Source organism: Mercurialis annua, linkage group LG4 (genome assembly GCF_937616625.2).
Source record: "Mercurialis annua linkage group LG4, ddMerAnnu1.2, whole genome shotgun sequence".
Lineage (NCBI taxonomy): Eukaryota > Viridiplantae > Streptophyta > Magnoliopsida > Malpighiales > Euphorbiaceae > Mercurialis > Mercurialis annua.
The window spans coordinates 16,753,244-16,766,287 of NC_065573.1; the positions used below are offsets into that span (position 1 = coordinate 16,753,244).

The following is a 13,044-nucleotide window of genomic DNA, read 5'->3' on the forward strand; positions in this document are numbered from 1 at the left end:
ATGTCGACGAGCATAACTTTTATTGTTTTATGACTAGTTCTTGATTTTGTCTATATTGACAAAAAAAATATTAGACATATAGAGGCTCAAATGTATGTTAGCCTTGCATGTATAAATCAATATTTAAGGATGTTGTACTTCTTATTACTTTAGAACATGTATATATTCAATTTTGCAGAACTAATCAGATAATTGTGTTAATTAGTTTGAAATTAATTAGACATATAAACTCTTGGATTGCCACGCAAACTGTAATTAATGGTTGTATTGACATTTAAGACTGTAATTATCAAAATCAACATCTCTTAGACATCTGATTTAGACTTTATGCATGTAATTTAAATAAAATTAAGGCTTAATTACTTAAAATAAACCCACCTTGTAACAATTTTTCGTTTATACCCCGATTTAGTAAAAAGTTCATTTATACCTTTTTTTTTATTTTTCATTTTCGTCTCTACTCTAAAGAGCTAACTTGACCTCTTTTCATTTGAAAAAATATTTGAAATGATCCTTTATATTTAGCTTATATTCTAATTAAACATTAATATTATTAATTGAACAAAAACACCCCCTTCCTCACAAAAATCAATAAATAATAACAATGTACATTTTTTTAAAAAAAATAATTTTTTTCGATTTCAAAACCCGCTCAAGGAGGAGCTCGAGCAGCTCCTTCTTCATGGAAGGAGGAGCAACAGGAGGAGCTCGCGCAGCTGTTCCTTTCATGGAAGGAGGAGCAGATCTGCTGGAAGGAGGAGCTCGAGCAGCTTCTCCTTCATGGAAGGAGGAGCAGGTCCGCTCCTCCTTCATTGGAGCTGCTGCTCCTCCGTGAGAGGAGGAGCATCAGCTCCTTCTCAGGCAAGGAGGAGGTTTTTCTCCTCGCCTGAGAATCGGAAAAAATATTATTTTTTTTAAAATTAAGTAGACGGTTTGTAAATTAGAGAAATACGGTTTAATTTTAAAAAAAAAAATTAAGTAGACGGTTTGTAAATTTAATTTACCTAAATTTTAAATAAAGTTTTTAAAAATAATTAATTATTAGGACTTATTTGAATATTTTTAAAGTTGGAGAACATGTTTGTATTTTTTCAAATAGAAAAAAATATGATATAGCCCTTTTATTTAATTATTTATGATGTTTCATCTTTTAATTAATTTAATTGTCAAAAATTTAAATTTTGGGATAGAGACGAAAACGAAAAATCAAAAAAAGGGTACAAATGAACCTTTTCCGAAGTCAGGATATAAACGAAAAAATGTTATAAGATGGGGTTTTTTTTAAGTAATTAGACCTAAAATTAACTTTTGTCTGTATTTACTAGAAACCTATAAGATTAGATGCTTGTTTAGAAATGTTAGTTTATAATATATTGCATGTTTACGGTGTATTGCATGTTTATATTATTTTCCGACCATTTATTTTCAGTATTTACAGTCTAGTTGTTTTATTATGATAAGATGTTATTACATGTATAACATGGATTATCTACTTGGTGTATACTAGTAAATTAATAAACTTTTGCAAGTACAAGAATTAATTGTGTCTAAAAATCCAAATCTTTTGTTCTGATGCACGACGTCTAATGCATTTATAAGCGAATGAGGCGTTTAGTTGGTAGAAATGCATTCCTAGTCCGACTGCTTCATTTTCAGTTAAACCTACCATGTTTCCTTATGTATGAGCGAACTGCGCAACCCCACGGCTTTTAGAGGTGGCCACAGTTAACAACCCGACGGTTTCGGTTCCGAACTGCTGGATAACAGTTCGAGGAAAATTGAAATCGGCCCAAAAGTATTTTTTCCATTCTTACATTAATTTATTTGTTCATTTTTTACACACTTATTTCCATTTTACACTAATTTATTAAATCAAATAATATATACAAAACAATCTTCTAGATTCCCATTTCCATTTCGAGTCCTATTTCTAAACTTGAATCAAATATTTCTGTCCCATTTCTAAACTTGAATCAAACACCTCTTAATGGTATAGTCTAATCTATATTTATCAATGCGAGATTCTCTCTAATATTTTGAATTTGGTTTATTGAATTGATTTCTAGGAGTCTTAAGAAGTGGCTCGCCCAAGACTTAGGTTGACTGAGCCTTGGAGGCTCAGTTTCCATCAATCTATACTTTATATAAAAGCACGGATGGAAGGGGGACATACAAATTTACTGAATAATCCTTTAGTTTACTGCTAAATAAAGGTTTTATAGTTATTAACTAATTAGTTATTTAATTAAGCACTATTTTAATTATAATCCTAATTAGAATAGATAACTAAATTATCTCCAATTTAGTTTTTAGTATGTAAAAATAACTAAATTGTCTCCAAATTATTAGGAATACCTAACTTTTAGTTTGATCGAACTACAAAATTAAAATATTATATTTGGTCAATATATTATTAATTAAATTTCTATCTTATTATTATTAAAGATATTATTAATAAAATTAAGTTAATTATGGTTATTTCTAAAATGGAGCGGAGAGTAATAATTTTTAACTTAAGTTTGACAACAATTTTCCTAAGGGTGCGTTTGGATAAGGGTGGATTTGGATTTAGATTTGAGCCAAATCCTCTGTTTGGATTGGAAAATTTGTTGGATTTGGAAATTTTTTCCTGAAGGATCAGGCTCATCCTCTTTCGAGGTACCTGCTGCCGCCGTTTGGTGGAAATTTTTTTCGAATTTTTTTAATCCCTATATTTTTTCTGGAATATTTTTTTCGATTTTTTCCGAAAAAATTTCTCGACAGTAATTTTTCCCGATTTTTTTTGAAGTATTAGGTTCATCCTCTTCCGAGATAACCTCTGCCGGCGTCCGACAAAAAAAACATTCCGATAATTTTTTTCCATTCTTTTAATCCACATATTTTTTCTGAAAATTGTTTTCCGAATTTTTTTCTGGAGGATCAGACTCCTCCTCTTTCGAGGTACCCGTTGTCGGCGTCCGACCGAAAATTGTTTTTCGACAATATTTTTTCGAATTTTTTAATCTACAGATATTTTTTGAAAATGTTTTTCGGATTTTTCTTCTTCAATGGATCAGGCTCCTCTTCTTCCGAGGTACCCGCTATGGCCGTTTGACAAATTTTTTCCCAAAATTTTTTTTGACAAATTTTTTAACGATTTTTCAATAGGACCAGACTCCTATTTCGAGGTATCCGCAGCCTCTATTCGACTGGAATTTTTTCCGAATTTTTTTAATCCACATATTTTTTTGAAATTTTTTTCCAGAGGATTTGGCTCCTCCTTTTTCGAGGTACCTACTGCAGCCGTCAGACGAAATTTTTTTTTTTCAGAGGAGGAGATTTTGAAATATCCGCCGCCGCCCCCCGACATAAACTTTTTATTTTTATAATTTTTTCTAAAAAATAATTACAAAATTTTTGAAAAAAAATCCGTTAGAGGACAGTAGCGGATACCTTGGAATAGAAGGAGCAGATTTCTCCTGAGAAAAAAAAATTCGCAGGAAGGCGGCTGCAAATACCTCTTAAGAGGAGCAAGCTCCTTATTTCAGGAATTTCTTTTTTTGAAATTTTATTAAACTTTAAAAAATTATTCGGATTAATTTTATAAAATATTTAAAAATAATTTTAAAAAATTGGAAAATTTTCGTGTTGAAAAATTATTTCATTCAAAATTTCGATTTGGTTTTATTTTAAGACAATGGAAACAAAATTGTTCAGATAAATTTGATCTTAATTTTTTTTTTTGGTTCGGTTTTGAACATAAAAAATTTAATTACATTATAATATAATCCAAACTAAAAAAATTAACCGGTTCAAAATTTTTCGAAAAAGATATTACTTTCAAAATTTTAATTCTATTGGTTTGGTTCGATATAAAAAAGATATATCTTTTGAATTATTATTTAAAAAAATATTAATTTTTTTTAAAAAATAGAAAATAAAAAATTAATTATTAGTTAAATATTACATATATTGAGACTTCAAATTTTTTTTTTTATCCAAACAATCAATTTCAAATTCATGGATTTGAAATATAGAATTTGAAATGTAAAATCTGAAATCCAAATTCCAAATTCCAAATTCAAATCCATGTATCCAAACACACTCTAAATAAATTATTCATTGAGGAGTTGAGGAGATGAAGCAATCAAATAAAATAAAGTAGGTAACAATGTCCATCCAGAAACAGAAATGAAGAGGGAAGCAACCTGCAACGCAATTTTAATCTGTTTTAAATGTCCATTATCAGCCAACTTCCACTAGTTAAACAACAAAATAAAATTACACCACCCAGAAAAACAGAACATAAAGACCTCAATACCTAACACAGAAACACAAAAGATAGTGGTTACTTCTGTTTATTCCAACCATAACAAAATGTAAAGATTTCATTAGCTATGTAGCACGGAAACGGAAATGTTTAAAACGTCAAAAACCGTTGGAAACCACATTTTGTGAGTTTCATAAACATTTTATAAAATGAGAACGAAATATCAAAACATAGGATTCGAAAAGCTTCCGTGCAAGTAGCTTTAGCAATCACAAATTAGTGTGACAACGAGTAACATAAGTAATAACAAAATCATGCAATTTGAACATGATCAGCAGTAGTTAATAAGTACTCCTATGAGCAGCAACCAGGGCAACGAATCAATCCATTTTCATTGCAATGGACACATCTTTTAAGCTGTTCTTGCTCCACATCAAACACTTTCCTACTACCGTTGCAATTCGGACATGGCACGAACCTTGCATCTCCGCAATTGTCACATACCAATCTAAGATCTCTCACTGCAAACCCTTCTAATAGCTTTGGCAATTCACCAGCTTCATTCAGCTGCTTAATCTCTTCAACTCCACCAATATGTTCTCCTCTTATGAACACTTGTGGCAAGCTCATTGCCTTCCCTTTAACCATGCTCTGCAATTCCTTTCTATACGACGAATCCATCGAAATATCTTTTTCGTCAACCGCAACTCGAAATCCCCTGAATATCATTCTTACCGCACAACAATCCTCATAAGTCTTTCTAATCCCTCTCAAACTCGTAAAATACACAACTATTTTCTCATCTTTACCGCTATCATCGTGCAAAAAGAAGCCATTTTTATGAGCCGACGAATAAAAACTCATCGGACTCGAACCTACTGATCTTATAGTTTTCGGGGAGTCTTTAGTATAACCTAACTGTCTTGATGACAATGCACGCCTGTAACTAGACACAACATTAGGATCCATATTAGATAAAAATGACTCCTCAGACAAATGCTTCCACAAAGGCTTAGACTTTGAAACTAACTTCTCTATAACAAGACCTTCTGATTTCATAGAATCAACAATGTTCTCATCTTGAACTTTTTTAACAGAATTTTCAATACCCAGATGCTGAAATGAGCTACATTTTGAGGTTATAACATCAACATTTTCAAAAGATGGGCCCTTTTGAAAATCAAAGGACTCATTATCATCCAAACCATCCATGAGTTCCCAAGTGTTGATAACAGAATCAGGAGAAAAACCAAGAGACTCACCTGAATTACCTGTGATTAGGGTTTTGTTAGTGTACTTTGGTGGTGGTGATGCCAATTTGGAGATTGTGGGCTCTTCATTAATGTGGAGAAGAGAGCCATAAGTGGTGGAAGTGAGTGAAACAAGATGGTGAGAGTCACCTTTTCTTGAAGGAGGGTGGTGAACTAGAGGAGTTTGAAGTGAGAGTGCTCTTCTAACTGGTAATGCAGAAGAATTTTGTGAAGTCAATGGTGAAGAAGATGAAGATTTGTTAAAAGAAGGTGAGGCAAATGGCAAATTTGTTTCTTCAGGGTGGTAATTATTGTTGTTAGTGTCAAGTGTACCAGGTCTTGAAGCAGAACAACCCATGAATGAATGTGTTCAAGAACTGACCTTTTTAGCTTGTTTGATCAAACTTTTTAGGAGATTTTTGGGTGTTTCATGTGGGTTGTTCTTGAGTTTTTTTTGTTGATTTGATTTGATTTGATAATGGGTTACTATTATGTGGATTGAAAAAGACAAACTTTTAATAAAAATTGGATTTTAGTTGGAGAGAAAAAGCTTAGTGGGAGCAAGAGAGAGAAATGGAGGGAGTTGGAGAGAGACAGCTTTCATGGGAGTTGGGTGGGTGACTGTGGAAGATGATGATAATTTAATGCTATGGTTTGGGAAATGGGATATGAGATTTTTTTTGTTTTTTCTTTTCTAATTTGATTAAGGATAAAAAAGGAATTTTTTTTGCTTTGTAGTAACATGACAAAAATAATTAGTAAAATATTGTGTTTGTAGTTAGTTATGGGCAGTTTTTACTATCTTTGGATGCTTCTAATGTTTGTTTGTTTTACAATTATGGTTAAATCATATTAACTTATTAAGGAGGTCAATGGTCATTGCTTCTTGTGTTGAAAAGCTTTGAACATAATTATTGATGTTAATGTCCCAATCTATTGTTTGTATTTCTTTTCTCTTAAGTAAGTTTTTGTAACTACTTTTAACTAAAATTGAGATTTGTAGAGTTTGTTATAGATCAATTTTTTTTTGGTCTTGGATTCAATGAACATGGCTAGCTCTCCTTGTTCATTAATGATGTAAAAAGAGTTTTAGCCATAATAAGACTATATAGATCAAACAAAATACATACGTGTGAGCGGAGCAGGGTTTAAATGCGGTTCGTCCAAACTTATAGCTGATTTCGAATTTGGAAAGATTTTAAAAAATGGAGTTCCCACCTAACTAAGCCGGGAATCCCTTACTGGATCAAATTCGTTTGATCTCTTTAATTTTCACATTGACAATCAATTTAAAGATTCTAATAATTTTATTAATGTATAGAAACCTATTAAAATCATCGGGGTCAATTTGGAGCCTAGTGAGAATCGAAAATTTGAAATTCCATATGAATCAAAAGGATTTCGCGCCCGCTACCTTTGATACATTGCGGGCGCGACCAAACCTTCACGGGCGCAATAAGAGCATTTCATGGGCGCGGTGAGAGGGATCAAAATACACCTTATTTCAGGAAAGGTTTCACCGGCGCGACCAAACCTTTATGGGCGCAATAAGAGTAGTTTACGGGCGCGATGAGAGGGATCAAAATACACCTTGTTTCTGGAAATGTTTCACGGGCGCGACCATTGGTATCATTGGACTTACATTTGAATGTCCCAATGAAAGAATACCACGTGCCAGACGGCCATTGGAGTTTCTAGAGAAAAAGTTAAGTCGCGGACGCGACTCCATTCTTTACAGGCGCGACCGAGCTAAATCCTGTACAGATTTTTGTCTTCACGTGAAAGTAGCGTTTTGAAAACCGAATCAGTGGCCGAACCTGTGTGACCACCATTTCATAGTCCAACCGTTTTAACCGGTTCAACAAACAATTGAACCAGTTATATAAAACTAAAAGAAATCATCTATTATCTGAAACATTCTAACCCTAACCTCTCCTTCTCCACTTATTTTATCATATGCACCGCTATCTCTGTGAACTCAACAATAATTTTCAAATTCAAAATTCAAACAATTCTCAAAAGAATATTCCTCTCACATGACTTAACCATTTTCTTGTCTTTTTATTCCTACACCCTTCATCTTTATTTTTCTTTTAATTTAAGAAACCCAAATTTCTTTACTTCCTCTAGTCTGACGCCCAATAAATATCAATTAAACTAATTTTGTTTAATTCCCATTATGTGAACTTTATTTCTTTTCATCTTTAGTCTTTTTTTTTTTGAATTTTTTTCACTTGAAACCTCACCTCTTTCGTTGATTTCAAACAAGTTTTCAACTCCTAAAAGTGATTCTTATGGAAACCTAACTTGACATTTTAGCAAATTTCTGTCTTCTGCATAAAAAAGTGGTTTATTGTTGAACCGGCCGGTTTAAACGGCTTAACCAGTTCAATAGATTTCCGGTTCTAACAGTTTTTTCTAGTTCAAAGCGGTTCAACCGTATTTTCGATTTTAAAAGAGAATTGGACCGGACTGACCTCCGGTTCACGGTTGAACCGGTCGAACCGACCAGTCAGATTTTTAAAACACTTCTTGAAAGACTTAGAGGAGAGTTGTTGAGGTTGTAAATACCCTTCAACCCCCACATTTATATGGTTAGACACTCTAAGAATAACCACAACTCTTATGCAATCAATTCTATTCTTCTTTCATTTATTATGCATCATTTATTGTTGACTTTCTTTTGTTATTGATTATCAATCTTTGATTAATCATTAGTGTTTGTGGGTTTGTGATTAGTCTTATAAAATCACTTTGCGAATTTGTGTTTAGCTCTAGAAAAACACTTATTGTATTAGTTTTGTGTTGAGCTCAAAACTCCCTCATTAGTCTATTAAAGCAAATCTCAATCTTTAATTGAGTAGTGGAGTAGAATCCGTTTGTGATTCAAACCGCTCTAAATTATTTGGTTCTTTCTCTCAACCCTTAATCTCTTATCTTAAACAATTAAAATTAGCCATTAAATCTACTTCACCCTCTCTTAGGTATTTCAATTGGTATCAGAGCATAGTTGCTCAATCCTTTGCTTAGTACGAGTTAAATGATCTTAATGGATACCGAAAACTACTCCCACACTCTTAGACCTTTATTCGGTGGTATGGATTTTCTAAATTGAAAATTCAAGATGGAAAATTATCTTGACATGGAAGGAGTAAATCTTTCGCGTGTTCCCATCAAAAAATATAAAGTTTATATTCAAAAAAAAGATGGTGTTGAAATTCCATGGCCAAGAGATGAATGGACAAAGGAGCATGTTGAGGCAAATGGACTAAACCGGAAGGCAATGTGTGTTCTTTTTGCTTCACTATCTAGAGAAGAACAATCAAAAGTTCAACATTATTCTAGTGCTCATTACATGTGGAGGATCCTTGAGAACTACCATGAGGGTACGGTTCAAGTTAAGAACAAGAAGGTAGAGCTTCTCATTGGCGTGTATGAAGCCTTTAAGCACAAGCCCAATAACACATTACCGACATCACCAATAGACTTCTTACCATCACCTCCAATCTGAAAAAGCTTGTTAAGCATTATGCTCTTGGAAAAATCAATGAAAAAAATTCTTCGTTCATTGCCTCTCTTAGATTGGTAACCAAAGGTAACCGCCATTAAAGAATCCCATAATTTAAAGAAGTTGAGAACCGATGAGCTTATTAAAAAATTTCTTCTCCATGAGATGACCTACATGAAGAGCATTCAAGAGGCTAAGAAAAGCTCAAGATGAGAAGACAAAGGGAGTTTCCTTGAAAGCTAAGGCAATTGAGACCAAGGTTGAAGAAGATATATATTTGAGTAAGGATGAGGAGGATATGGTGATGATGGATAAAAAGGTTAGAGATTGGAAGTTGAAAAAAAAGGGGCAAGCTCAAAGATATGAGCACAAAGGAGATTCTTCCAACTTCAAGAGATCCTCTACTCCTAGAAAAGAGGCTCCTACTCCTAATAAGAAATGTCACTTGTTATGGTTAACCAGGCCACACTGAATTGGAATGTCGGCAAAGGGCTAAAAGATCCTTTCAAAAGGATAAGAAGGGCTATGTATGCACATGGGTTGATGATAGTGATTCTCAATCCGATGAGGAATGTCAAGGGAGTAGAGAGTCAATATTTGCTTCATTGCCTTTAAGGAGAAATTTACACTAAAGGTAAGTCCCCTACCCTTTCTTTCTTGGGATGGTATAGGCATGGTAGTTCTAGTAATATTATTGATGATGTTGTTATAGTTAATGATGTTTCTATTGTTGATGATGTTACCTTGGTTGATGACTGTAGTTTTTGATTTGATGATGAGTTACATGACATGATTAATGAGCTTAATGAAAAATTTCATGATTATTTTACCAAAATGAAAGCTTCTAAAAAGGAAGCCTCAATAGCTAAAATTGAAATTCTCAATTTAAATAAATAATTTCAAGATTTTAAGTCTTCTTTATAATCTACCCCTAAACAAGATGTCAATGTCTTGCTTAAGAAAAATAAAAAACTAAAGAGTGAAATTCTTGCTTTAAATAGTTCTATCTCTAGATTTTATAAAGAGAAGGAGTCTTCGGACAATCTTCTTGATTTCCAAAGAAAGTCAACCATAAAATTTAGATTTGGCTATAATCGCAATGGCTCTACCTCAAATATGACTACTCATGTGAAGGCTTCTTCACCTCAAACTTTTTCAATAGAAGTTCCTCCTACTTAGGTTAAATCAAAGGAGGCAAAGAAGGGACATGATCATGCTCCTAAAGGTAAGCCATCTTTGGCTCCTAAGTCTAAGAGCAAGGCACGTACAAGACCCCCTAGATATGCCCATGCCTCCCAATATAGTCACAAATAGAAGAGAAGCATAAAAAAGAATCAAGTCCATTCATATTCATATTCTCATTCACATGCCAATGAACATGGAAACACATACGATCATTATTGTGCACATTGCAATGCCAATACAAGTGAGGCTCCTAGAGTCAAGACTTACCCAAGATATGCTCACATGTCCCATAGGCTTCAATGTCTGCATTGCAAAAGATCTGGACATAAGAATTTGGATTACTATATGAGGAAACTTCAATTGAGATTGATTTCATTGGACCACTCTAGTCCTAACTTTCAAGGATCCAAAGTGAATTTGGGTTCCTAAGGTTTGAGTTTGTTTCTTTTAGGTGCCAAAAAAGACCGTTTTGCATAAAACAAATGGTATGTTGATAGCGGAAGCTTAAGGGCCATGACGGGCCATGTTTCTAACTGTATTCATTTGGAGAATAAGAACTTGAGAAGTGTTACCTTTGGGGATGATGCTAAAGGCAAAGTTGTGGGGATAGGAAAGATAGGTAACTCTAATTCACCTACTATAAAAATTAAATGTGTGGCTTGTAAATGGTCTAAAACATAATCATTTGAGTGTTAGTCAATTATGTGACAAGGGCTATACAATGATTAATACCGATCTAGAAATGGCTGAACCCCAAGCTTCGCCTCCTTACCTGGATTGCCTTGAGGTCTTAAGACCACCTTATGTTTAGGTTATCCCCAGCTCATAGGGAGGCTTCCCCCTTCACTACCTAGACTTCGCCATGCAAATGAAGTAGAGAGGCGCACAAGCGCCTCTCTCCCACTAAGAGGATTTTTCAAAAAATATGGCCCTGTATCAACAGAAGATCGTGGGCACAAGCCACTATCTAGAAAAACATAACCGACTGTTAAAGGGCCTATAAATAGGATTCCACCGGTTCTTAGGAAGGTATTCATTCTTTTAGCCTCAAATACTTATTACCCTTTATTATTTACCAAAAAACCCTTACTGATTTAAGCATCAGAGTGGCTTTTAGGCAACACCAGCCTGAGGTCATTTAAGCTTACTTTGTTCTCTGTGCAAGAAGAGCTCAATAGGCGATCTTAAAGATTTTCACCAGTATCATTTTGTGCGGTGGGTTTGGAACCTATTGTTTCAGTGTTCTTTCAGATTTCTTTCAAACTTGTTACTTTTTCGATGGATTCCCCGGAGATGATGTACCATCCCTAATCAACGAAGGAGTAGTAGGAGAAGGGCCACCAGTGCTGACTTTGTTTCCTCCCGGAAGCAAAGACGTAGAGACAAGCGATCCACATACTACCAAACATATGAATCTGTTAGTTGGAGTTCGAGAAGGAGTGCCAATAGAGGATCCAGTTACCAACCAAGCCATGTTCAAATCCTTCATAGAGATCACAAGTCTTCTGAAAGATATCAAACAAACAGTGTCACAATAATCAGAAGCTTTGGTCCCAAAAAATACTATATGGTCAGAATTCAGCCACCCTGATGGATAAAGGAAAGAAGCCGGTGCATGTCGATCAACCCTAGGAGGATTGACACTTAAGTAGAGCGCGCCGATATCTATTTCAAATGATGAAAATTGGATGCGGGATAACTCAACTACAAAGGAGAAGAAGAACATCTGGAGGAAAAGGTGCGCCAAGCAATGAGCCGGCTAGGAATAAGATGTGATGATGATGTAGACATATTTCTGCATAACGATTCATCCTTAGCTGATTTTATCATCGCCCATGAGTTCTTGGAAAAATTCAAATATCTGCCACCTGGATTCATACGACGGCACTAGATCCCCTAAAAGCCATGTTCTTATATTTTAGGTGGTGATCAAAATTTAGACTAACCTGGACCATGTTCTATGCAATATCTTTCCCACCACTTTAAAAGGATTAGCTCAAGAGTGGTACCAAAGCCTCAAGTCGGGTTCGGTACTAACTTTTAAACAATTCTCTGGAATGTTTCAGGTAAGTTTCGTAGCATGCATACCCCAAAAAAGTTATCAACTGATTTATTAGCAATAATGTAGAGAGATGGTGAGACTCTAAGGAAGTATGTGAAGAGATTTTGTGAAATGGTTGCCGGATCTACTCCCTCTATCTCCCCTAGCGTGTTGACGAATTCTATTTCGTTTCTGACCAGCATACTGGTTATCTCATTTTTTTTACATCTTTTAGTAATTCTGCACCTATCATAACTGATCTCGGTTTTACCCCTGCTAGGTCTACCTTTTCGAGCTTTCCGTGAGGCTCAAGTTTTCCTTCATCCAAGTCTGGTATTTCCATTTTTTCTATGGCTAGTGTTTCAGACACACCCTTCATAGATTCTAGGTACCACATCTTGGCTATGTCTTGCCTCCCCTTGATTGTTACCACGCCCTTCTCCGTTGGGATTTTCATCGCCAGGTACTTGATATATGTAACTGCTCTTGTACAGTATAGCATTGGCCTGCCTAGAATGACATTGTAGACAAGTGGCATATCAACAACCATGAACAATGTCTTGAATTTTTTAGTGATGCCGACTAGGCCTCCATCTGGTGTTCCACTCTCTTTCCCCAATTCGACCGTTAGTTCGGCTACACCCTCTACTCATACTGGTGCTCCTCCCAGACCGACCAAAGGAGTTCTGACCAGCTTGAGATTTAATACTGAGCACCCTATTCCAAGGTATGCCTCTTTTGGGATAAGGTTTACCAGGCTACCTTCATCTACTAACTGCCTCATTACCCAGAAATTTTCTATTAGACCCGA

General features: G+C 34.8%; 1 protein-coding gene across 1 annotated transcript; it reads right to left on the reverse strand.

Annotated features, from left to right (window-relative positions):
* Positions 1-4,171: 4,171 nt before the first annotated feature.
* On the reverse strand, positions 4,172-6,130 carry LOC126679350 (uncharacterized protein At5g39865). Its single transcript, XM_050374365.2, has one exon. The coding sequence runs from the start codon at positions 5,855-5,857 to the stop codon at positions 4,604-4,606; it is 1,254 nt and encodes a 417-aa protein (XP_050230322.1). The 5' UTR covers positions 5,858-6,130; the 3' UTR covers positions 4,172-4,603.
* Positions 6,131-13,044: the final 6,914 nt, after the last annotated feature.